This window comes from Scyliorhinus torazame, chromosome 26, assembly GCF_047496885.1.
Source record: "Scyliorhinus torazame isolate Kashiwa2021f chromosome 26, sScyTor2.1, whole genome shotgun sequence".
NCBI lineage: Eukaryota > Metazoa > Chordata > Chondrichthyes > Carcharhiniformes > Scyliorhinidae > Scyliorhinus > Scyliorhinus torazame.
Window position 1 is genome coordinate 33,907,199 of NC_092732.1, and position 26,545 is coordinate 33,933,743.

Here is a 26,545-nt window from a genome sequence, read left to right on the forward strand (position 1 = left end):
CGGCCCAGGGACGCCAGGAATACTTCTCCAACCTTTCCCATCGGACCGGTCAATCTTCCCTGAATGGCGTCCAACCAGGCGTCGCCCTTCACTCCAAGGTGGCTTCCCCGATGCCCTCTGCAACTGACGCTTAACCTTTGCGTGCCTGAAGCTTCCCCCCCCCCCCATCCGCGATTCCCATCCCTCAGTCTGTGGCGGCCAAGGCCTCTGTCGCCGGGGCCCCCCTAAACTCTGGGATCCCCTCCCTCACCCTCTCCATGTGACGTAAGAGCAGAAGGAGGCCATTCGGCCCACCCACCGGGCCCTGCCATTCAATGCCGCGATGGCCGACCTGATGGGACGATTCCTCAAGCTCCCTAAACCCTCGACTCCCTGATGCCATGGGCCAGGGTTTAGAGAACCCCAAAGTGTATCGTGGAGTTCCGACTTTGACTAGATTGTGGTGTGGGGAGCGCACGGCCCACTCTACGGGTGTGGGACAGCAGAAATGGGAAAGTATTTTTTAAAGCAAAACAATGTTTATTCTTTCGTGTGAGAGTGCCTTTAAGAAATGATTGTTTAAGAAATGTACCTTTAAGAAATGGGTGTTTATCAGTGATGTCAGAGAGTGGGTGGAGCTGGGCTGCCTGTCAGCTTTTTACTTTCGTTTTTGAGCAGGCTGCAGGGTGTGTTTTAGTTTCGTTTTCAGTGTGGGAGCTGAAGCCAGACAGAGCAGGTGTACTGCTGTTCTCTCTGCCATCAAAAGACTATCTCTTGATCATTTGGTGAATTCAGAATTATAAATGTTGTCAGTCGTGAATGTGAACCTTTTTTTTTAAATTAAGGGGCAATTTAGCGTGGCCGATCCACCTGTCCTGCACATCTTTTGGGTTGTGGGGGCGAAACCCACGCAGACACGGGGAGAATGTGCAAACTCCACACGGTCAGTGACCCAGGGCCGGGATTCGAACCCGGGACCTCAGCGCCGTAGGCAACAATGCTAACCAGTGCGCCACCGTGCTGCCCGTGAATGTAAACCTAATGTGCTTCTGTTAAAAGGTGTTTTAAGTCGTATGGATGTTAAACGGAAAGCTTAAAGGATTACTTAGAGTTGTATTCTTTGGGGGTTGTATTTGAATCGATGGTTGCTAAGATGTTCACTGTATGTTTTAAAAAGGTTCACTTGAGTTCATAGAATAAACATTGTTTTGCATTAAAACATACGTGTCCATTTCTGCTGTCCCACACCTGTAGAGTGGGCCGTGTGCTCCCCATACCACAATCTATTAAAAGTTGTGGGACAGGTGAACTCCATGATACACTTTGGGGTTCTCCAAACCCTGGCCCATAACAATTCTATGAACTCAGTTAATCTTTTTAAAACGTACAGTGAACATCTTAGCAACCATTAATTCACACACAACCCCAAAGAATACAACACTAAGTCATCCTTAAACTTTCCTTTTAACTCCATAAGACATGTTAAAAAATCTTTTAACAGAAGCACATCAGGTTTAGATTCACCACTGAGAACAGTTATCCCTCTGAATTCACCAAATGATCAAGAGAGAGTCTTTTCATGGTGGAGAGATCAACAGTACACCCGCTCTGTCTGGCTTCAGCTCCAACACTGAAAACGAAACTAAAAAACACAGACGCACCCAAGCTTTTCCTCAAAGCGAAACTAAAAAGCAGAGCCAGAGCTCAGCTCCACCCACATTCTGACATCACCGCAGTAACTTGAGCAGACAAACATTTCTTAAAGTGGCATTCTCATGACACTGACTGATCACTAATCTAACTCGGGCCTCGGCTACCGGTGTCTCCCTTCTTCTAGGTTTTCCTTTGGAATGTCTTGTAACCGGAGAAACCTGTTGAGAAAAATCCACCTGTTGCATTAAACGTTTTGAATCTCATTCTGCGTCAGCCTCCTTTCTGAACTTGGCAGGGTTCCCGTGTTTCAGAAATTGGTCCGTGTTGGGTGATCCTATCCCATTCGAGCCTCCTTCCCGCCCACTCCCATCTTTATCCCCACCGCCCCACTCTCACAATGTACCTCGCAGCACCCTGAGATCACTCCATTCCTCTGACCCTCTCAATGTCCTGCCCTTTTGTTGGGAGGTCCCTCGTCCCATGTCGGCCCTTCCCAGGGCGCATCGCTCAGTCCCCATTATACCATAAGACACAGGAGCAGAATTAGGCCACTCGGCCCATCGAGTCTGCTCCGCCATTCAATCATGGCGGATATTTTTCTCATCCCCATTCCCCTGTCTTCTCCCCATAACCCCTGATCCCCTTATTAACCCTCCCACAGTGCGGTGCTCCCTCAGTACTGACCCTCCCACAGTGCGGCGCTCCCTCAGTACTGACCCTCCCACAGTGCGGCGCTCCCTCAGTACTGACCCTCTGACAGTGCGGCGCTCCCTCAGTACTGACCCTCCCACAGTGCGGCGCTCCCTCAGTACTGACCCTCCCACAGTGCGGCGCTCCCTCAGTACTGACCCTCTGACAGTGCGGCGCTCCCTCAGTACTGACCCTCCCACAGTGCGGCGCTCTCTCAGTACTGACCCTCCCACATTGCGGCGCTCCCTCAGTACTGACCCTCCCACAGTGCGGCGCTCCCTCAGTACTGACCCTCTGACAGTGCGGCACTCCCTCAGTACTGACCCTCTGACAGTGCGGCACTCCCTCAGTACTGACCCTCCCACAGTGCGGCACTCCCTCAGTACTGACCCTCTGACAGTGCGGCGCTCCCTCAGTACTGACCCTCCCACAGTGCGGCGCTCCCTCAGTGCTGACCCTCTGACAGTGCGACGCTCCCTCAGTACTGACCCCCTGACAGTGCGGCACTCCCTCAGTACTGACCCTCCCACAGTGCGCCACTCCCTCAGTACTGACCCTGACAGTGCGGCACTCCCTCAGTACTGACCCTCCCACAGTGCGGCGCTCCCTCAGCACTGACCCTCCCACAGTGCGGCGCTCCCTCAGCACTGACCCACCCACAGTGCGGCGCTCCCTCAGTACTGACCCTCCCACAGTGCGGCGCTCCCTCAGTACTGACCCTCTGACAGTGCGGCGCTCCCTCAGTACGGACCCTCTGACAGTGCGGCGCTCCCTCAGTACGGACCCTCTGACAGTGCGGCGCTCCCTCAGTACTGCCCCTCCCACAGCGCGGCACTCCCTCAGTACTGACCCTCCCACAGTGCGGTGCTCCCTCAGTGCTGACCCTCCCACAGTGCGGCACTCCCTCAGCACTGACCCTCCCACAGTGCGGCGCTCCCTCAATACTGACCCTCCCACAGTGCGGCGCTCCCTCAGCACTGACCCTCCCACAGTGCGGCGCTCCCTCAGTACTGACCCTCTGACAGTGCGGCGCTCCCTCAGTACTGACCCTCCCACAGTGCGGCGCTCCCTCAGTACTGACCCTCCCACAGTGCGGCACTCCCTCAGTACTGACCCTCCCACAGTGCGGCGCTCCCTCAGTACTGACCCTCCCACAGTGCGGCGCTCCCTCAGTACTGACCCTCTGACAGTGTGGCGCTCCCTCAGTACTGACCCTCCCACAGTGCGGAGCTCCCTCAGTACTGACCCTCCCACAGTGCGGCGCTCCCTCAGTACTGACACTCTGACAGTGCGGCGCTCCCTCACTACTGACCTTCCGACAGTGCGGCACTCCCTTAGTACTGACCCTCTGACAGAGACAGAGAGAGACAGTGGGAGACAGGGAGACAGACAGAGAGAGAGAGGCAGAGTGAGTGACAGAGACAGAGAGAGAGAGGGAGACAAAGAGAGGGAAAGAGACAGAGAGAGAGGGAGAGAGACAGAGAGAGAGAGGGAGACAGAGAGAGGGAAAGAGCCAGAGAGAGAGGGTGAGAGAGAGGGAGACAGAGAGAGGGAAAGAGCCAGAGAGAGAGGGAGACAGAGAGAGGGAAAGAGACAGAGGGAGAGGGAGACAGAGAGAGGGAAAGAGACACAGAGAGGGAGAGAGAGAGAGAGGGAAAGAGACAGAGAGTGAGGGAGACAGAGAGAGAGAGGGAGACAGAGAGAGGGAAAGAGACAGAGAGAGAGGGAGAGAGACAGAGAGAAAGGGAGACAGAGAGAGGGAAAGAGACAGAGAGAGAGGGAGACAGAGATGGAGACAGGAAGAGGGAGACAGACAGAGAGAGAGAGAGGCAGAGTGAGGGACAGAGACAGAGAGAGGGAGAGAGGATTAGGACGGGGATTTCAGAGCTTAGGGTCCCAGGTAGCTGAAGGCACGGGGCAATTAAAATAAGGACCACAAAAGTGGCCAGAGTCTGAGTAATGTAGGAAGTCAAAGGCGCTATATAAATGCAAATATTTGCTGAATGTCATGTCCCCTAAGCCAAAATGGAGCAGCATTTCCCCTTCCTCACTGGACTGTGCCAGGGTGCCACTCTTGACCCTGGGTTCGGGAGGTGCTTCACACCGAGAGTTAAGTGCCCCCTCTGTGCGGCCGTCAAGGTTAGACATTGTTGTGATGATCTCCTTAGTCGAATATCATGAGACCCCCCGCCCCCCGGAATGCCGGGCCAACACAACCGGCGATGCAAGCGACAGCGGGAGAGCGACTCTGGATTATTGCCCATCAGACCATAAGACAGAGGCTCAGAATTCGGCCACTCGGCCCATCGAGTCTGCTCCGCCATCAATCACGGCTGATATTTTCTCATCCCCATTCTCCTGCCTTCTCGCCATAACCCCTGATCCCCTAATTAATCAGGAACCTATCTATCTCTGTCTTAAAGACACTCAGTGATTTGGCCTCCGCAGCCTTCTGCGGCAAAGACTTCCACAGATTCACCTCCCTCCGGCTGAAGAAATTCCTCCTCATCTCTGTTTTAAAGGATCGTCCCTTCAGTCTGAGATGGTGTCCCCTCTGCTTCTAGTTTTTCCTACAAGTGGAAACATCCTCTCCACGTCCACTCTATCCAGGCCTCGCAGTATCCTGTAAGTTTCAATAAGATCCCCCCTCATCCTTCTAAACTCCAACGAGTACAGACCCAGAGTCCTCAACCGTTCCTCACACGAAAAGCTCTTCATTCCAGGGATCGTTCTTGTGAACCTCCTCTGGACCCTTTCCAAGGCCCCAGCACATCCTTCCTTAGATACGGGGCCCACAACTGCTCACGATACTCCCAATGGGGTCTGACCAGAGCCTTGTACAGCCTCAGAAGTACATCCCTGGTCTTGTATTCTCGCCCTCTCGACATGATTCCAGCCATTGTCGATTGAACTCCACCTCTGTTCTGTTGACAGTTTTATTTAAAAAAAAATCATTTTTAATAAAGGTTCCACAAAATATCAACAACAAAATGTAAAAGGAACAACCCCAGTGCCCCCCTCCCCACTATACATAAATAATATATTAACACCCGCCGAAACACATAGCAAATATATACACCCCCTCAGATCCCCCAGTATCGACAAACAAATATAAAATAGACCCCCCCCTCAGGTTGCTGCTGCTGCTGACCATTTTCGACCGTTCTGCCAGGAAGTCTAAGAACGGTTGTCACCGCCTGAAAAACCCTCGCACCGACCCTCTCGAGGCTAATTTCACCCTCTCCAATTTAATGAACCCCGCCATACCGCTGATCCAGGATTCCACGCTTGGGGGGGGCCTTGCATCCTTCCGCTGAAGGAGAATCCTTCGCCGGGCTACCGGGGACGCAAAGGCCAGAATTCCGGCCTCTTTCGCCTCCTGCACTCCCGTCTCCTGTCAAATATTTGCGAGCCCCCAGCCCGGCTTGATCCTGGATCCTACCAGCCCCGCCACCGTCCTCGACACGCCCTTCCAAAATTCCTCCAGCGCTGCGCACGCCCGGGACATAGGGGTGTGATTTGCTGGGCTCCCTGAGCACCTAACGCACCCGTCCGCACCCCCAAAAAACCGGCTCATCCGTGTCCCGGTCATGTGTGCCCTGTGCAGCAGCTTAAGCGCGCGAAGAGGAAGAGTTCACCCTCCCGAGGGGTTCCGTTGACAGTTGAGCAGAAGGCGGAACTCCAGATTTGGAGGAACACAAAGAAAGTTCCACACACGCACACACCGCAGCCTTTTTTGAAAAGGGAGCACCCAACAGTCCAACTCCCCTTCTTTGTTCAACTGCCGCCCGCCCACCAACCACTCACAGTGAAGGGAGCGACGCTTTCCCCCACTTCTCCCCCCCCGCACCCGCCCGAGGAAGGGCAGTTATCCTTGACAGGCGAGGGTTAACCCGGCGACAGATCCCACCTTTTGGACTCTGCTCGAGAAACCTCCTCTGGGGTCAAGGGTTTGTTGTCGGCCCGTTCAGGAGCCAGTCTGCAGACGGAGATGTCTCGGGTAGGACGCTCAACGGAGCACCGAGCCGGGTGTTTACAACACGAGGGCGTCGGGGGGATATGGCAGGGGGGGGGGGGTGAGGGAGGCAGCTGTTCGATACCGAGCTGGAGGAGGTTACAGAGACAGGAAGGGGGTGTAGGGAGCTGGAGGAGGTTACAGCGATAGGGAGGGGGTGTGGGAGCTGGAGGAGGTTACAGAGATAGGGAGGGGGTGTAGGGAGCTGGAGGAGGTTACAGAGATAAGGAGGGGGTGTGGGAGCTGGAGGAGGTTACAGAGATAGGGAGGGGGTGAAGGGGCTGGAGGAGGTTACAGAGATAGGGAGGGGGTGTAGGGGCTGGAGGAGGTTACAGAGATAGGGAAGGGGGTGTGGGAGCTGGAGGAGGTTACAGAGATAGGGAGGGGTGTAGGGAGCTGGAGGAGGTTACAGAGATAGGGAGGGGGTGTAGGGACTGGAGGAGGTTACAGAGATAGGGAGGGGGTGTAGGGAGCTGGAGGAGGTTACAGCGATAGGGAGGGGGTGTGGGAGCTGGAGGAGGTTACAGAGATAGGGAGGGGTGTAGGGAGCTGGAGGAGGTTACAGAGATAAGGAGGGGGTGTGGGAGCTGGAGGAGGTTACAGAGATAGGGAGGGGGTGAAGGGGCTGGAGGAGGTTACAGAGATAGGGAGGGGGTGTAGGGGCTGGAGGAGGTTACAGAGATAGGGAAGGGGGTGTAGGGAGCTGGAGGAGGTTACAGAGATAGGGAGGGGGTGTAGGGAGCTGGAGGAGGTTACAGAGATAGGGAGGGGGTGTGGGGGCTGGAGGAGGTTACAGAGATAGGGAGGGGGCTGGAGGAGGTTACAGAGATAGGGAGGGTGTGTCGGGGCTGGAGGAGGTTACAGAGACAGGAAGGGGGTGTAGGGGCTGGAGGAGGTTACAGAGACAGGGAGGGGGTGTAGGGGTTGGAGGAGGTTACAGAGATAGGGAGGGGGTCTAGCGGTTGGAGGAGGTTACAGAGACAGGGAGGGGGTGTAGGGGTTGGAGGAGGTTACAGAGATAGGGAGGGGGTGTAGGGGTTGGAGGAGGTTACAGAGATAGGGAGGGGGTTAGGGGCTGGAGGAGGTTACAGAGATAGGGATGGGGTGTAGGGGCTGGAGGAGGTTACAGAGATAGGGAGGGGGTGTAGGGGCTGGAGGAGGTTACAGAGACAGGGAGGAGGTGTAGGGGTTGGAGGAGGTTACAGAGATAGGGAGGGGGTGTAGGGACTGGAGGAGGTTGCAGAGATAGGGAGGGGGTGTAGCGGCTGGAGGAGGTTACAGAGATAGGGAGGGGGTGTAGGGGCTGGAGGAGGTTACAGAGATAGGGAGGGGGTGTAGGAGCTGGAGGAGGTTACAGAGATAGGGAGGGGGTGTAGGGGTTGGAGGTGGTTACAGAGATAGGGAGAGGGTGTAGGGGATGGAGGAGGTTACAGAGATAGGGAGGGGGTGCAGGGGTTGGAGGAGGTTACAGAGACAGGGAGGGGGTGTAGGGGTTGGAGGAGGTTACAGAGATAGGGAGGGTGTGTCGGGGCTGGAGGAGGTTACAGAGACAGGGAGGGGGTGTAGGGGTTGGAGGAGGTTACAGAGATAGGGAGGGTGTGTCGGGGCTGGAGGAGGTCACAGAGATAGGGAGGGGGTATAGGGAGATAGAGGAGGTTACAGAGATAGGGAGAGGGTGTCGGGGGCAGGAGGAGGTTACAGAGATAGGGAGGGTGTGTCCGGGCTGGAGGAGGTTACAGAGATAGGGAGGGCGTGTAGGGAGCAAGAGGAGGTTACAGCGATAAGGAGGGGGTGTAGCGGCTGGGGGAGGTTACAGAGATAGGGAGGGGGTGTAGGGGTTGGAGGAGGTTACAGAGATCGGGAGGGGGTGCAGGGGGCTGGAGGAGGTTACAGAGATAGGGAGGGGGTGTAGGGTTGGAGGAGGTTACAGAGATAGGGAAGGGGTGTAGGGGTTGGAGGAGGTTACAGAGATAAGGAGGGGGTGTAGGGGTTGGAGGAGGTTACAGAGATAGGGAGGGGGTTAGGGGCTGGAGGAGGTTACAGCGATAGGGAGGGGGTGTAGCGGCTGGAGGAGGTTACAGAGATAGGGAGGGGGTCTACCGGTTGGAGGAGGTTACAGAGACAGGGAGGGGGTGTAGGGGCTGGAGGAGGTTACAGAAATAGGGAGGGGGTGTAGCGGCTGGAGGAGGTTACAGAGATAGGGAGGGGGTGTAGGAGCTGGAGGAGGTTACAGAGACAGGGAGGGGGTGTAGGGGTTGGAGGTGGTTACAGAGATAGGGAGGAGGTGTAGGGGTTGGAGGAGGTTACAGAGATAGGGAGGGGGTGCAGGGGTTGGAGGAGGTTACAGAGACAGGGACGGGGTGTAGGGGCTGGAGGAAGTTACAGAGATAGGCAGGGGGTGTAGGGGTTGGAGGAGGTTACAGAGATAGGGAGGGGGTGTCGGGGCTGGAGGAGGTTACAGAGATAGGGAGGGGGTGTAGGGGCTGGAGGAGGTTACAGAGACAGGGAGGGGGTGTAGGTGTTGGAGGAGGTTACAGAGATAGGGAGGGGGTGTAGGGGCTAGAGGAGGTTACAGAGATAGGGAAGGGGTGTAGGGGCTGGAGGAGGTTACAGAGATAGGGAGGGGTTGTAGGGGCTGGAGGAGATTACAGAGATAGGGAGGGGGTGTAGGGACTGGAGGAGGTTGCAGAGATAGGGAGGGGGTGTAGCGGCTGGAGGAGGTTACAGAGATAGGGACGGGGTGTAGGGGCTGGAGGAGGTTACAGAGATAGGGAGGGGGTGTAGGAGCTGGAGGAGGTTACAGAGATAGGGAGGGGGTGTAGGGGTTGGAGGTGGTTACAGAGATAGGGAGAGGGTGTAGGGGATGGAGGAGGTTACAGAGGTAGGGAGGGGGTGCAGGGGTTGGAGGAGGTTACAGAGACAGGGAGGGGGTGTAAGGGTTGGAGGAGGTTACAGAGATAGGGAGGGGTGTAGGGGTTGGAGGAGGTTACAGAGACAGGGAGGGGGTGTAGGGGCTGGAGGAGGTTACAGAGATAGGGAGGGGGTGTCGGTGGCAGGAGGAGGTTACAGAGATCGGGAGGGTGTGTCGGGGCTGGAGGAGGTTACAGAGACAGGGAGGGGGTGTAGGGGTTGGAGGAGGTTACAGAGATAGGGAGAGGGTGTAGGGGTTGGAGGAGGTTACAGAGACAGGGAGGGGGTGTAGGGGTTGGAGGAGGTTACAGAGATAGGGAGGGGTGTAGGGGTTGGAGGAGGTTACAGAGATAGGGAGGGTGTGTCGGGGCTGGAGGAGGTCACAGAGATAGGGAGGGGGTGTAGGGAGCTAGAGGAGGTTACAGAGCTAGGGAGGGGGTGTCGGGGGCAGGAGGAGGTTACAGAGATAGGGAGGGTGTGTCCGGGCTGGAGGAGGTTACAGAGGTAGGGAGGGGGTGTAGGGAGCAAGAGGAGGTTACAGAGATAGGGAGGGGGTGTCGGGGGCTGGAGGAGGTTGCAGAGATAGGGAGGGGGTGCAGGGGGCTGGAGGAGGTTACAGAGATAGGGAGGGGGTGTAGGGTTGGAGGAGGTTACAGAGATAGGGAAGGGGTGTAGGGGTTGGAGGAGGTGACAGAGATAAGGAGGGGGTGTAGGGGTTGGAGGAGGTTACAGAGATAGGGAGGGGGTTAGGGGCTGGAGGAGGTTATAGCGATAGGGAGGGGGTGTAGCGGCTGGAGGAGGTTACAGAGATAGGGAGGGGGTCTAGCGGTTGGAGGAGGTTACAGAGACAGGGAGGGGGTGTAGGGGCTGGAGGAGGTTACAGCAATAGGGAGGGGGTGTAGCGGCTGGAGGAGGTTACAGAGAATAGGGAGGGGTGTAGGAGCTGGAGGAGGTTACAGAGACAGGGAGGGGGTGTAGGGGTTGGAGGTGGTTACAGAGATAGGGAGGAGGTGTAGGGGTTGGAGGAGGTTACAGAGATAGGGAGGGTGTGTCGGGGCTGGAGGAGGTTACAGAGATAGGGAGGGGGTGTCGGGGCTGGAGGAGGTCACAGAGATAGGGAGGGGGTGTAGGGAGCTAGAGGAGGTTACAGAGATAGGGAGGGGGTGTCGGGGGCAGGAGGAGGTTACAGAGATAGGGAGGGTGTGTCGGGGCTGGAGGAGGTTACAGAGATAGGGAGGGGGTGTAGGGGCTGGAGGAGGTTATGGAGATAGGGAGGGGGTGCAGGGAGCAAGAGGAGGTTACAGAGATAGGGAGGGGGTGTAGGGGCTGGAGGAGGTTACAGAGATGGGGAGGGGGTGCAGGGGCTGGAGGAGGTTATGGAGATAGGGAGGGGGTGCAGGGAGCAAGAGGAGGTTACAGAGATAGGGAGGGGGTGTCGGGGGCTGGAGGAGGTTACAGAGATAGGGAGGGGGTGTAGGGGTTGGAAGAGGTTACAGAGATAGGGAAGGGGTGTAGGGGGCTGGAGGAGGTTACAGCAATAGGGAGGGGGTGTAGCGGCTGGAGGAGGTTACAGAGACAGGGAGCGGGTGTAGGGGCTGGAGGAGGTTACAGAGATAGGGAGGGGGTGTAGGGGGCTGGAGGAGGTTACAGAGGTAGGGAGGGGGTTAGGGGCTGGAGGAGGTTACAGCGATAGGGAGGGGGTGTAGCGGCTGGAGGAGGTTACAGAGATAGGGAGGGGGTGTCGGGGTTGGAGGAGGTTACAGAGATAGGGAGGGGGTGTAGGAGTTGGAGGAGGTTACAGAGATAGGGAGGGGGTGTAGGGGCTGGAGGAGGTTACAGAGGTAGGGAGGGGGTTAGGTGCTGGAGGAGGTTACAGCGATAGGGAGGGGGTGTAGTGGCTGGAGGAGGTTACAGAGATAGGGAGGGGGTGTAGGGGCTGGAGGAGGTTACAGCAATAGGGAGGGGGTGTAGCGGCTGGAGGAGGTTACAGAGGTAGGGAGGGGGTGTAGGAGCTGGAGGAGGTTACAGAGATAGGGAGGGGGTGTAGGGGCTGGAGGAAGTTACAGAGACAGCGAGGGGGTGTAGGGGTTGGAGGTGGTTACAGAGATAGGGAGGAGGTGTAGGGGTTGGAGGAGGTTACAGAGATAGGGAGGGCGTGTAGGTGTTGGAGGAGGTTACAGAGACAGGGAGGGGGTGGAGGGGTTGGAGGAGGTTGCAGAGATAGGGAGGGGGTGTAGGGAGCTAGAGGAGGTTACAGAGATAGGGAGGGGGTGTCGGGGGCAGGAGGAGGTTACAGAGATAGGGAGGGTGTGTCGGGGCTGGAGGGGGTTACAGAGATAGGGAGGGGGGTGTAGGGGCTGGAGGAGGTTACAGAGATAGGGAGGGGGTGTAGGGGCTGGAGGAGGTTACAGAGATAGGAAGGGGGTGTAGGGGCTGGAGGAGGTTACAGAGATAGGGAGGGGGTGTCGGGGCTGGAGGAGGTTACAGAGATAGGGAGGGGGGTGTAGGGGCTGGAGGAGGTTACAGAGATAGGAAGGGGGTGTAGGGGCTGGAGGAGGTTACAGAGATAGGGAGGGGGTGTAGGGGCTGGAGGAGGTCACAGAGATAGGGAGGGGGTGAAGGGCCTGGAGGAGGTTACATGGATTGACAGGGGGTTGGGATTGGATATCGGTGAGGGTAGCGATGTTCAAGTTGACTGCCTGAGCAGGCGAGCCATCCTTTGGTACGTCGATGGGCCTGGGAGGCGGATGAGGTGGTTGCCCGGGTTGTCGGGTCAGGGTAGAGCCCTGGGGCGGACGAGTAACAACCCACTTGGCAATACTTACTGAATGTGCACCATTGTCCTTCCACTGACCTTGGGACCCTTGTGTTATCTTTCCTTCCTGCTCCGTCACCCTTGAACCCTTGTGGATGAAGGTCAACGTGGGGCAGGGCGATCGAGCCTTGACGTCAGTTGACCGCGCTATTAACAAGGCATCCAGTGGAATGAACAGTTTGAAGAAAAAACTCCAGATTAAGAACCTGCTCGTACGACAGTGTCTGGCTGAGTTTCTGGGTGTTTACTTGCTTATGGTGAGGATGAACAGACAATATCCTGCTCACTCCATCTCGACCCATCTCTCTCTCCCTGCGCACGTCTATCATTTTACACCTTGCACCTCACCACCCAGGAGAGGTACAGCACGGGGTTAGGTACAGAGTAAAGCTCCCTCTACACTGTCCCCATCAAACGCTCCCAGGACAGGTACAGCACGGGGTTAGATACAGAGTAAAGCTCCCTCTACACTGTCCCCATCAAACACTCCCAGGACAGGTACAGCATGGGGTTAGATACAGAGTAAAGCTCCCTCTACACTGTCCCCATCAAACACTCCCAGGACAGGTACAGCACGGGGTTAGATACAGAGTAAAGCTCCCTCTACACTGTCCCCATCAAACACTCCCAGGACAGGTACAGCATGGGGTTAGATACAGAGTAAAGCTCCCTCTGCACTGTCCCCATCAAACACTCCCAAGACAGGTACAGCACGGGGTTAGATACAGAGTAAAGCTCCCTCTACACTGTCCCCATCAAACACTCCCAGGACAGGTACAGCACGGGGTTAGATACAGAGTAAAGCTCCGTCTACACTGTCCCCATCAAACACTCCCAGGACAGGTACATCACGGGGTTAGATACAGAGTAAAGCTCCCTCTACACTGTCCCCATCAAACACTCCCAGTACAGGCACAGCACGGGGTTAGATACAGAGTAAAGCTCCCTCTACACTGTCCCCATCAAACACTCCCAGGACAGGTACAGCACGGGGTTAGATACAGAGTAAAGCTCCCTCTACACTGTCCCCATCAAACACTCCCAGGACAGGTACAGCACGGGGTTAGATACAGAGTAAAGCTCCCTCTACACTGTCCCCATCAAACACTCCCAGGACAGGTACAGCACGGGGTTAGATCCAGAATAAAGCTCCCTTTACACTGTCCCCATCAAACACTCCCAGGACAGGTACAGCACGGGGTTAGATACAGAGCAAAGCTCCCTCTCCACTGTCCCCATCAAACTCTCCCAGGACAGGTACAGCACGGGGTTAGATACAGAATAATGCTCCCGCTACCCTGTCCCCATCAAACACTCCCAGGACAGGTACAGCACGGGGTTAGATACAGAGTAAAGCTCCCTCGACACTGTCCCCACCAAACACACGCAGTACAGGTACCGCATGGGGGTAGCTGCAGAGTAAAGCTCCCTCTCCACTGTCCCCATCAAACATTCCCGGGACAGGTACAGCACAGGGTTAGGTACAGAGTAAAGCTCCCTCTACACTGTCCCCATCAAACATTCCCAGGACAGGTACAGCACGGGGTTAGATACAGAGTAAAGCTCCCTCTACACTGTCCCCATCAAACACTCCCAGGACAGGTACAGCACGGGGTTAGACACAGAGTAAAGCTCCCTCTACACTGTCCCCATCAAACACTCCCAGGACAGGTACAGCACGGGGTTAGATACAGAGTAAAGCTCCCTCTACACTGTCCCCATCAAACACTCCCAGGACAGGTACAGCATGGGGTTAGATACAGAATAATGCTCCCTCTACCCTGTCCCCATCAAACACTCCCAGGACAGGTACAGCACGGGGTTAGATACAGAGTAAAGCTCCCTCGACACTGTCCCCATCAAACACACGCAGTACAGGTACCGCATGGGGGTAGCTGCAGAGTAAAGCTCCCTCTCCACTGTCCCCATCAAACATTCCCGGGACAGGTACAGCACAGGGTTAGGTACAGAGTAAAGCTCCCTCTACACTGTCCCCATCAAACATTCCCAGGACAGGTACAGCACGGGGTTAGATACAGAGTAAAGCTCCCTCTACACTGTCCCCATCAAACACTCCCAGGACAGGTACAGCATGGGGTTAGATACAGAGTAATGCTCCCTCTACACTGTCCCCATCAAACACTCCCAGGACAGGTACAGCACGGGGTTAGATACAGAGTAAAGCTCCCTCTACACTGTCCCCATCAAACACTCCCAGGACAGGTACAGCACGGGGTTAGATCCAGAGTAAAGCTCCCTTTACACTGTCACCATCAAACACTCCCAGGATAGGTACAGCACGGGGTTAGATACAGAGTAAAGCTCCCTCTCCACTTTCCCCATCAAACTCTCCCAGGACAGGTACAGCACGGGGTTAGATACAGAATAATGCTCCCTCTACACTGTCCCCATCAAACACTCCCAGGACAGGTACAGCACGGGGTTAGATACAGAGTAAAGCTCCCTCTACACTGTCCCCATCAAACGCACGCAGTACAGGTACAGCATGGGGGTAGCTGCAGAGTAAAGCTCCCTCTCCACTGTCCCCATCAAACATTCCCGGGACAGGTACAGCACAGGGTTAGGTACAGAGTAAAGCTCCCTCTACACTGTCCCCATCAAACACTCCCAGGACAGGTACAGCATGGGGTTAGATACAGAGTAATGCTCCCTCTACACTGTCCCCATCAAACACTCCCAGGACAGGTACAGCACGGGGTTAGATACAGAGTAAAGCTCCCTCTACACTGTCCCCATCAAACACTCCCAGGACAGGTACAGCACGGGGTTAGATCCAGAGTAAAGATCCCTTTACACTGTCACCATCAAACACTCCCAGGATAGGTACAGCACGGGGTTAGATACAGAGTAAAGCTCCCTCTCCACTTTCCCCATCAAACTCTCCCAGGACAGGTACAGCACGGGGTTAGATACAGAATAATGCTCCCTCTACACTGTCCCCATCAAACACTCCCAGGACAGGTACAGCACGGGGTTAGATACAGAGTAAAGCTCCCTCTACACTGTCCCCATCAAACGCACGCAGTACAGGTACAGCATGGGGGTAGCTGCAGAGTAAAGCTCCCTCTCCACTGTCCCCATCAAACATTCCCGGGACAGGTACAGCACAGGGTTAGGTACAGAGTAACGCTCCCTCTACACTGTCCCCATCAAACACTCCCAGGACAGATACAGCACGGGGTTAGATACAGAGTAAAGCTCCCTCTACACTGTCCCCATCAAACAATCCCAGGACAGGTACAGCACGGGGTTAGACACAGAGTAAAGCTCCCTCTACACTGTCCCCATCAAACACTCCCAGGACAGGTACAGCACGGGGTTAGATACAGAGTAAAGCTCCCTCTACACTGTCCCCATCAAACACTCCCAGGACAGGTACAGCTTGGGGTTAGCTACAGAGTAAATCTCTCTCTCCACTGTCCCCATCAAACATTCCCGGGACAGGTACAGCACGGGGTTAGGTACAGAGTAAAGCTCCCTCTACACTGTCCCCATCAAACACTCCCAGGACAGGTACAGCACGGGGTTAGATACAGAGTAAAGCTCCCTCTACACTGTCCCCATCAAGCACTCCCAGGACAGGTACAGCACGGGGTTAGACACAGATGAAAGCTCCCTCTACACTGTCCCCAACAAACACTCCCAGGACAGGTACAGCACAGGGGTTAGATACAGAGTAAAGCTCCCTCTACAAGGTCCCCATCAAACACTCCCAAGACAGGTACGGCACGGGGTTAGATACAGAGTAAAGCTCTCTCTACATTATCCCCATCACACACTCCCAGGATAGGTAAAGCACGGGGTTAGATACAGAGTAAAACTCCCTCTACACTGTCCCCATCAAACACTCCCAGGACAGGTACAGCACGGGGTTAGATACAGAGTAAAACTCCCTCTACACTGTCCCCATCAAACACTCCCAGGTCAGGTACAGCACGGGGTTAGATACAGAGTAGAGCTCCCTTTGCACTGTCCCCATCAAACACTCCCAGGACAGGTACAGCACGGGGTTAGATACAGAGTAAAGCTCCCTCTACACTGTCCCCATCAAACACTCCTAGGACAGGTACAGCACGGGGTTAGATACAGAGTAAAGCTCCCTCTACACTGTCCCCATCAAACACTCCCAGGACAGGTACAGCAAGGGGTTAGATACAGAGTAAAGCTCCCTCTACACTGTCCCCAACAAACACTCCCAGGACAGGTACAGCACGGGGTTAGATACAGAGTAAAGCTCCCTCTACACTGTCCCCATCAAACACTCCTAGGACAGGTACAGCACGGGGTTAGATACAGAGTAAAGCTCCCTCTACACTGTCCCCATCAAACACTCCCAGGACAGGTACAGCAAGGGGTTAGATACAGCGTAAACTCCCTCTACACTGTCCACATCAAACACTCCCAGGACAGGTACAGCACGGGGTTAGATACAGAATAAAACTCCCTATGTCCCCATCAAACACTCCCAGGACAGGTACAGCACGGTGTTAGATACAGGATAACACTCCCTCTGTCCCCATCAAACACTCCCAGGACAGGTACTGCACGGGGTTAGATACAGAGTAAAGCTCCCTCTACACTGTCCCCATAAAACACTCCCAGGACAGGTTCAGCACGGGGTTAGATACAGAGTAAAGCTCCCTCTGCACTGTCCCCATCAAACACTCCCAGGACAGGTACAGCACGGGGTCATATACAGAGTAAAGCTCCCTCTACACTGTCCCCATTAAACACTCCCAGGACATGTTCAGCAGGGGTTAGATACAGAGTAAAGCTCCCACTACACTGTCCCCATAAAACACTCCCAGGACAGGTACAGCACGGGGTTAGCTACAGAGTAAAGCTCCCTCTCCACTGTCCCCATCAAACATTCCCGGGACAGGTACAGCACGGGGTTAGATACAGAGTAATGCTCCCTCTACACTGTCCCCATCAAACACTCCCAGGACAGATACAGCACGGGGTTAGACACAGAGTAAAGCTCCCTCTACACTGTCCCCATCAATCACTCCCAGGACAGGCACAGCATGGGGTTAGCTACAGAGTAAAGCTCCCTCTCCAATGTCCCCATCAAACACTCCCAGGACAGCTACCGCACGGGGTTAGATACAGAGTAATGCTCCCTCTACACTGTCCCCATCAATCACTCCCAGGAAAGGTACAGCACGGGGTTAGATACAGAGTAAAGATCCCTCTGCACTGTCCCCATCAAACACTCCCGGGACAGGTACAGCACGGGGTTAGATACAGAGTAATGCTCCCTCTCCACTGTCCCCATCAAACACTCCCGGGACAGGTACAGCACGGGGTTAGATACAAAGTAAAGCTCCCACTGCACTGTCCCCATCAATCACTCCCAGGACAGGTACAGCACGGGGTTAGATACAGAGTAAAGCTCCCTCTACACTGTCCCCATCAAACACTGCCAGGACAGGTACAGCACGGGGTTAGATACAGAGTAAAGCTCCCTCTACACTGTCCCCATCAAACACTCCCAGGACAGGTACAGCACGGGGTTAGACACAGAGTAAAGCTCCCTCTACACTGTCCCCATCAAACACTCCCAGGACAGGTACAGCACGGGGTTAGATAGAGAGTAAAGCTCGATCTACACTGTCCCCATCAAACACTCCCAGGACAGGTACAGCACTGCGGGGGTGAGATACAGAGTAAAGCTCCCTCTACACTGTCCCCATCAAACACTCCCAGGGCAGCACGGGGTTAGATACAGAGTAAAGTTCCCTCTACACTGTCCCCTTCAAACGCTCCCAGGACAGGTACAGCACGGGGTTTGATACAGAGTAAAGCTCCCTCTACACTGTCCCCATCAAACACTCCCAGGACAGCACGGGGTTAGATACAGAGTAAAGCTCCCTCGACACTGTCCCCATCAAACACTCCCAGGACAGGTACAGCACGGGGTTAGATACAGAGTAAAGCTCCCTCTACACTGTCCCCACCAAACACTCCCAAGACAGGTACAGCACAGGGTTAGATACAGAGTAATGCTCCCTCTACACTGTCCCCATCAAACACTCCCAGGACAGGTACAGCACGGGGTTATATACAGAATAAAACTCCCTATGTCCCCATCAAACACTCCCAGGACAGGTACAGCATGGGGTTAGATACAGAGTAAAGCTCCCTCTACACTGTCCCCATCAAACACTCCCAGGACAGGTACAGCACGGGGTTAGATACAGAATAAAACTCCCTATGTCCCCATCAAACACTCCCAGGACAGGTACAGCACGGTGTTAGATACAGGATAACACTCCCTCTGTCCCCATCAAACACTCCCAGGACAGGTACTGCACGGGGTTAGATACAGAGTAAAGCTCCCTCTCCACTGTCCCCATCAAACATTCCCGTGACAGGTACAGCACGGGGTTATGTAAAGACTAAAGCTCCCTCTACACTGTCCCCATCAAACACTCCCAGGACAGGTACAGCACGAGGTTAGATACAGAGTAAAGCTGCCTCTACACTGTCCCCATCAAACACTCCCAGGACAGGTACAGCACGGGGTTAGACACAGAGTAAAGCTCCCTCTACACTGCCCCCATCAAACACTCCCAGAACAGGTACAGCACGGGGTTAGATACAGAGTAAAGCTCTCTCTACACTGTCCCCATCAAACACTCCCAGGACAGGTACAGCACTGCGGGGGTGAGAGACAGAGTAAAGCTCCCTCTACACTGTCCCCATCAAACAGTCCCAGGACAGGTACAGCACGGGGTTAGATACAGAGTAAAGCTCCCTCTACTCTGTCCCCATCAAACACTCCCAGGACAGGTACAGCACGGGATTAGATGCAGAATAACACTCCCTCAGTCCCCATCAAACACTCCCAGGACAGGTACAGCACGGGGTTAGATACAGAGTAACGCTCCCTCTACACTGTCCCCATCAAACACTCCCAGGACAGGTACAGCACGGGGTTAGATACAGAGTAAAGCTCCCTCTCCACTGTCCCCATCAAACATTCCCGGGAAAGGTACAGCACGGGGTTAGGTACAGAGTAAAGCTCCCTCTACACTGTCCCCATCAAACACTCCCAGGACAGGTACAGCACGGGGTTAGATACAGAGTAAAGCTCTCTCTGCATTGTCCCCATCAAACACTCCCAGGACAAGTACAGCACTGCAGGGGTGAGATACAGAGTAAAGCTCCCTCTACACTGTCCCCATCAAACACTCCCAGGACAGGTACAGCACGGGCTTAGATACAGAGAAAAGCTGCCTCTACTCTGTCCCCATTAAACACTCCCAGGAAAGGTACAGCACGGGGTTAGATGGAGAATAACACTCCCTCAGTCCCCATCAAACACTCCCAGGACAGGTACAGCACGGGGTTAGATACAGAATAAAGCTCCCTCTACACTGTCCCCATCAAACACTCCCGGGGCAGCACAGGTTAGATACAGAGTAAAGTTCCCTCTACACTGTCCCCATCAAACGCTCCCAGGACAGGTACAGCACGGTGTTTGATACAGAGTAAAGCTCCCTCTACACTGTCCCCATCAAACACTCCCAGGACAGCATGGGGTTAGATACAGAATAAAGCTCCCTCTACACTGTCCCCATCCAACACTCCCAGGACAGGTACAGCACGGGGTTAGATACAGAGTAACGCTCCCACTACACTGTCCCCATTAAACACTCCCAGGACAGGTACAGCACAGGGGTTAGATACAGAGTAAAGCTCCCACTACAAGGTCCCCATCAAACACTCCCAAGACAGGTACGGCACGGGGATAGATACAGAGTAAAGCTCTCTCTACATTATCCCCATCACACACTCCCAGGATAGGTACAGCACATGGTTAGATACAGAGTAAAACTCCCTCTACACTGTCCCCATCAAACACTCCCAGGACAGATACAGCACGGGGTTAGATACAGAGTAAAACTCGCTCTACACTGTCCCCATCAAACACTCCCAGGTCAGGTACAGCACGGGGTTAGATACAGAGTAGAGCTCCCTTTGCACTGTCCCCATCAAACACTCCCAGGACAGGTACAGCATGGGGTTAGATGCAGAGTAAAGCTCCCTCTACACTGTCCCCAACAAACACTCCCAGGACAGGTACAGCACGGGGTTAGATACAGAGTAAAGCTCCCTCTACACTGTCCCCATCAAACACTCCTAGGACAGGTACAGCACGGGGTTAGATACAGAGTAAAGCTCCCTCTACACTGTCCCCATCAAACACTCCCAGGACAGGTACAGCAAGGGGTTAGATACAGCGTAAACTCTCTCTACACTGTCCCCATCAAACACTCCCAGGACAGCTACAGCACGGGGTTAGATACAGAGTAAAGCTCTATCTACACTGTCCCCATCAAACACTCCCAGGACAGGTACAGCACTGCGGGGGTGAGATACAGAGTAAAGCTCCCTCTACACTGTCCCCATCAAACACTCCCAGGACAGGTACAGCACGGGGTTAGATACAGAGTAAAGCTCCCTCTACTCTGTCCCCACCAAACACTCCCAGGACAGATACAGCACGGGGTTAGATGCAGAATAACACTCCCTCAGTCCCCATCAAACACTCCCAGGACAGGTACAGCACGGTGTTAGATACTGAGTAAAGCTCCCTCTACACTGTCTCCATCAAACACTCCCAGGACAGGTACAGCACGGGGTTAGATACAGAGTAAAGCTCCCTCTCCACTGTCCCCATCAAACACTCCCAGGACAGGTACAGCACAGGGTTAGATACAGAGTAAAGCTCTCTCTACACTGTCCCCATCAAACGTTCCCGGGACAGGTACAGCACGGGGTTAGACACAGAGTAAAGCTCCCTCTACACTGTCCCCATCAAACACTCGCAGGACAGGTACAGCACGGGGTTAGATACAGAGTAAAGCTCTCTCTACACTGTCCCCATCAAACACTCCCAGGACAGGTACAGCACGGGGTAAGATACAGAGTAAAGCTCCCTCTACACTGTCCCCATCACACACTCCCAGGACAGGTACAGCACGGGGTTAGATGCAGAATAACACTCCCTCAGTCCCCATCAAACACTCCCAGGACAGGTACAGCACGGGGTAAGATACAGAGTAAAGCTCCCTCTACTCTGTCCCCATCAAACACTCCCAGGACAGGTACAGCACGGGGTTAGATGCAGAATAACACTCCCTCAGTCCCCATCAAACACTCCCAGGACAGGTACAGCACGGGGTTAGATACAGAGTAAAGCTACCTCTACACTGTCCCCGTCAAACACTCCCAGAACAGGTACAGCACGGGGTTAGATACAGAGTAATGCTCCCTCGACACTCTCCCCATCAAACACTCCCAGGACAGGTACAGCACGGGGTGAGATACAGAGTAAAGCTCCCTCTACACTGTCAAACACTCCCAGGACAGGTACAGCACGGGGTTAGATACAGAGTAAAGCTCCCTCTACTCTGTCCCCACCAAACACTCCCAGGACAGATACAGCACGGGGTTAGATGCAGAATAACACTCCCTCAGTCCCCATCAAACACTCCCAGGACAGGTACAGCACGGGGTTAGATACTGAGTAAAGCTCCCTCTACACTGTCTCCATCAAACACTCCCAGGACAGGTACAGCACGGGGTTAGATACAGAGTAAAGCTCCCTCTCCACTGTCCCCATCAAACACTCCCAGGACTGGTACAGCACAGGGTTAGATACAGAGTAAAGCTCCCTCTACACTGTCCCCATCAAACGTTCCCGGGAGAGGTACAGCACGGGGTTAGGTACAGAGTAAAGCTCCCTCTACACTGTCCCCATCAAACACTCCCAGGACAGGTACAGCACGGGGTTAGATACAGAGTAAAGCTCCCTCTACACTGTCCCCATCAAACACTCCCAGGACAGGTACAGCACGGGGTTAGACACAGAGTAAAGCTCCCTCTACACTGTCCCCATCAAACACTTGCAGGACAGGTACAGCACGGGGTTAGATACAGAGTAAAGCTCTCTCTACACTGTCCCCATCAAACACTCCCAGGACAGGTACAGCACTGCGGGGGTGAGATACAGAGTAAAGCTCCCTCTACACTGTCCCCATCAAACACTCCCAGGACAGGTACAGCACGGGGTAAGATACAGAGAAAAGCTCCCTCTACTCTGTCCCCATCAAACACTCCCAGGACAGGTACAGCACGGGGTTAGATGCAGAATAACACTCCCTCAGTCCCCATCAAACACTCCCAGGACAGGTACAGCACGGGGTTAGATACAGAGTAAAGCTCCCTCTACACTGTCCCCATCAAACACTCCCAGGACAGGTACAGCACGTGGTTAGCCACAGAGTAAAGCTCCATCTACACTGGCCCCATCAAACACTCCCAGGACAGGTACAGCACGGGGTTAGATACAGAGTAAAGCTCCCTCTACACTGTCCCCATCAAACATTCCCGGCACAGGTACAGCACGGGGTTAGGTACAGAGTAAAGCTCCCTCTACACTGTCCCCATCAAACACTCCCAGGACAGGTACACACGGGGTTAGATACAGAGTAAAGCTCCCTCTACACTGTCCCCATCAAACACTCCCAGGACAGGTACAGCACGGGGTTAGACACAGAGTAAATCTCCATCGACACTGTCCCCATCAAACACTCCCAGGACAGGTACACACGGGGTTAGATACAGAGTAAAGCTCCCTCTACACTGTCCCCATCAAACACTCCCAGGACAGGTACAGCACGGGGTTAGACACAGAGTAAATCTCCATCGACACTGTCCCCATCAAACACTCCCAGGACAGGTACAGCACGGGGTTAGATGCAGAATAACACTCCCTCAGTCCCCATCAAACACTCCCAGGACAGGTACAGCACGGGGTTAGATACAGAGTAAAGCTACCTCTACACTGTCCCCGTCAAACACTCCCAGAACAGGTACAGCACGGGGTTAGATACAGAGTAATGCTCCCTCGACACTCTCCCCATCAAACACTCCCAGGACAGGTACAGCACGGGGTGAGATACAGAGTAAAGCTCCCTCTACACTGTCAAACACTCCCAGGACAGGTACAGCACGGGGTTAGATACAGAGTAAAGCTCCCTCTACTCTGTCCCCACCAAACACTCCCAGGACAGATACAGCACGGGGTTAGATGCAGAATAACACTCCCTCAGTCCCCATCAAACACTCCCAGGACAGGTACAGCACGGGGTTAGATACTGAGTAAAGCTCCCTCTACACTGTCTCCATCAAACACTCCCAGGACAGGTACAGCACAGGGTTAGATACAGAGTAATGCTCCCTCTACACTGTCCCCATCAAACACTCCCAGGACAGGTACAGCACGGGGTTATATACAGAATAAAACTCCCTATGTCCCCATCAAACACTCCCAGGACAGGTACAGCATGGGGTTAGATACAGAGTAAAGCTCCCTCTACACTGTCCCCATCAAACACTCCCAGGACAGGTACAGCACGGGGTTAGATACAGAATAAAACTCCCTATGTCCCCATCAAACACTCCCAGGACAGGTACAGCACGGTGTTAGATACAGGATAACACTCCCTCTGTCCCCATCAAACACTCCCAGGACAGGTACTGCACGGGGTTAGATACAGAGTAAAGCTCCCTCTCCACTGTCCCCATCAAACATTCCCGTGACAGGTACAGCACGGGGTTATGTAAAGACTAAAGCTCCCTCTACACTGTCCCCATCAAACACTCCCAGGACAGGTACAGCACGAGGTTAGATACAGAGTAAAGCTGCCTCTACACTGTCCCCATCAAACACTCCCAGGACAGGTACAGCACGGGGTTAGACACAGAGTAAAGCTCCCTCTACACTGCCCCCATCAAACACTCCCAGAACAGGTACAGCACGGGGTTAGATACAGAGTAAAGCTCTCTCTACACTGTCCCCATCAAACACTCCCAGGACAGGTACAGCACTGCGGGGGTGAGAGACAGAGTAAAGCTCCCTCTACACTGTCCCCATCAAACAGTCCCAGGACAGGTACAGCACGGGGTTAGATACAGAGTAAAGCTCCCTCTACTCTGTCCCCATCAAACACTCCCAGGACAGGTACAGCACGGGATTAGATGCAGAATAACACTCCCTCAGTCCCCATCAAACACTCCCAGGACAGGTACAGCACGGGGTTAGATACAGAGTAACGCTCCCTCTACACTGTCCCCATCAAACACTCCCAGGACAGGTACAGCACGGGGTTAGATACAGAGTAAAGCTCCCTCTCCACTGTCCCCATCAAACATTCCCGGGAAAGGTACAGCACGGGGTTAGGTACAGAGTAAAGCTCCCTCTACACTGTCCCCATCAAACACTCCCAGGACAGGTACAGCACGGGGTTAGATACAGAGTAAAGCTCTCTCTGCATTGTCCCCATCAAACACTCCCAGGACAAGTACAGCACTGCAGGGGTGAGATACAGAGTAAAGCTCCCTCTACACTGTCCCCATCAAACACTCCCAGGACAGGTACAGCACGGGCTTAGATACAGAGAAAAGCTCCCTCTACTCTGTCCCCATTAAACACTCCCAGGAAAGGTACAGCACGGGGTTAGATGGAGAATAACACTCCCTCAGTCCCCATCAAACACTCCCAGGACAGGTACAGCACGGGGTTAGATACAGAATAAAGCTCCCTCTACACTGTCCCCATCAAACACTCCCGGGGCAGCACAGGTTAGATACAGAGTAAAGTTCCCTCTACACTGTCCCCATCAAACGCTCCCAGGACAGGTACAGCACGGTGTTTGATACAGAGTAAAGCTCCCTCTACACTGTCCCCATCAAACACTCCCAGGACAGCATGGGGTTAGATACAGAATAAAGCTCCCTCTACACTGTCCCCATCCAACACTCCCAGGACAGGTACAGCACGGGGTTAGATACAGAGTAACGCTCCCACTACACTGTCCCCATTAAACACTCCCAGGACAGGTACAGCACAGGGGTTAGATACAGAGTAAAGCTCCCACTACAAGGTCCCCATCAAACACTCCCAAGACAGGTACGGCACGGGGATAGATACAGAGTAAAGCTCTCTCTACATTATCCCCATCACACACTCCCAGGATAGGTACAGCACATGGTTAGATACAGAGTAAAACTCCCTCTACACTGTCCCCATCAAACACTCCCAGGACAGATACAGCACGGGGTTAGATACAGAGTAAAACTCGCTCTACACTGTCCCCATCAAACACTCCCAGGTCAGGTACAGCACGGGGTTAGATACAGAGTAGAGCTCCCTTTGCACTGTCCCCATCAAACACTCCCAGGACAGGTACAGCATGGGGTTAGATGCAGAGTAAAGCTCCCTCTACACTGTCCCCAACAAACACTCCCAGGACAGGTACAGCACGGGGTTAGATACAGAGTAAAGCTCCCTCTACACTGTCCCCATCAAACACTCCTAGGACAGGTACAGCACGGGGTTAGATACAGAGTAAAGCTCCCTCTACACTGTCCCCATCAAACACTCCCAGGACAGGTACAGCAAGGGGTTAGATACAGCGTAAACTCTCTCTACACTGTCCCCATCAAACACTCCCAGGACAGCTACAGCACGGGGTTAGATACAGAGTAAAGCTCTATCTACACTGTCCCCATCAAACACTCCCAGGACAGGTACAGCACTGCGGGGGTGAGATACAGAGTAAAGCTCCCTCTACACTGTCCCCATCAAACACTCCCAGGACAGGTACAGCACGGGGTTAGATACAGAGTAAAGCTCCCTCTACTCTGTCCCCACCAAACACTCCCAGGACAGATACAGCACGGGGTTAGATGCAGAATAACACTCCCTCAGTCCCCATCAAACACTCCCAGGACAGGTACAGCACGGGGTTAGATACTGAGTAAAGCTCCCTCTACACTGTCTCCATCAAACACTCCCAGGACAGGTACAGCACGGGGTTAGATACAGAGTAAAGCTCCCTCTCCACTGTCCCCATCAAACACTCCCAGGACAGGTACAGCACAGGGTTAGATACAGAGTAAAGCTCTCTCTACACTGTCCCCATCAAACGTTCCCGGGACAGGTACAGCACGGGGTTAGACACAGAGTAAAGCTCCCTCTACACTGTCCCCATCAAACACTCGCAGGACAGGTACAGCACGGGGTTAGATACAGAGTAAAGCTCTCTCTACACTGTCCCCATCAAACACTCCCAGGACAGGTACAGCACGGGGTAAGATACAGAGTAAAGCTCCCTCTACACTGTCCCCATCACACACTCCCAGGACAGGTACAGCACGGGGTTAGATGCAGAATAACACTCCCTCAGTCCCCATCAAACACTCCCAGGACAGGTACAGCACGGGGTAAGATACAGAGTAAAGCTCCCTCTACTCTGTCCCCATCAAACACTCCCAGGACAGGTACAGCACGGGGTTAGATGCAGAATAACACTCCCTCAGTCCCCATCAAACACTCCCAGGACAGGTACAGCACGGGGTTAGATACAGAGTAAAGCTACCTCTAC

At 54.2% G+C, this 26,545-nt stretch overlaps 1 protein-coding gene across 1 annotated transcript in view; it reads left to right on the plus strand.

Annotated features, from left to right (window-relative positions):
* Positions 1-6,182: 6,182 nt before the first annotated feature.
* LOC140402955 (aquaporin-10-like) overlaps positions 6,183-26,545 on the plus strand; it is a 198,977-nt gene continuing 178,614 nt past the window's right edge. The window contains exons 1-2 of the mRNA XM_072490603.1: positions 6,183-6,322; positions 12,164-12,319. Coding sequence (XP_072346704.1) covers positions 6,314-6,322; positions 12,164-12,319 — 165 coding nt within the window. The 5' untranslated portion in view covers positions 6,183-6,313. The remainder of the gene's footprint in view (positions 6,323-12,163; positions 12,320-26,545) is intronic.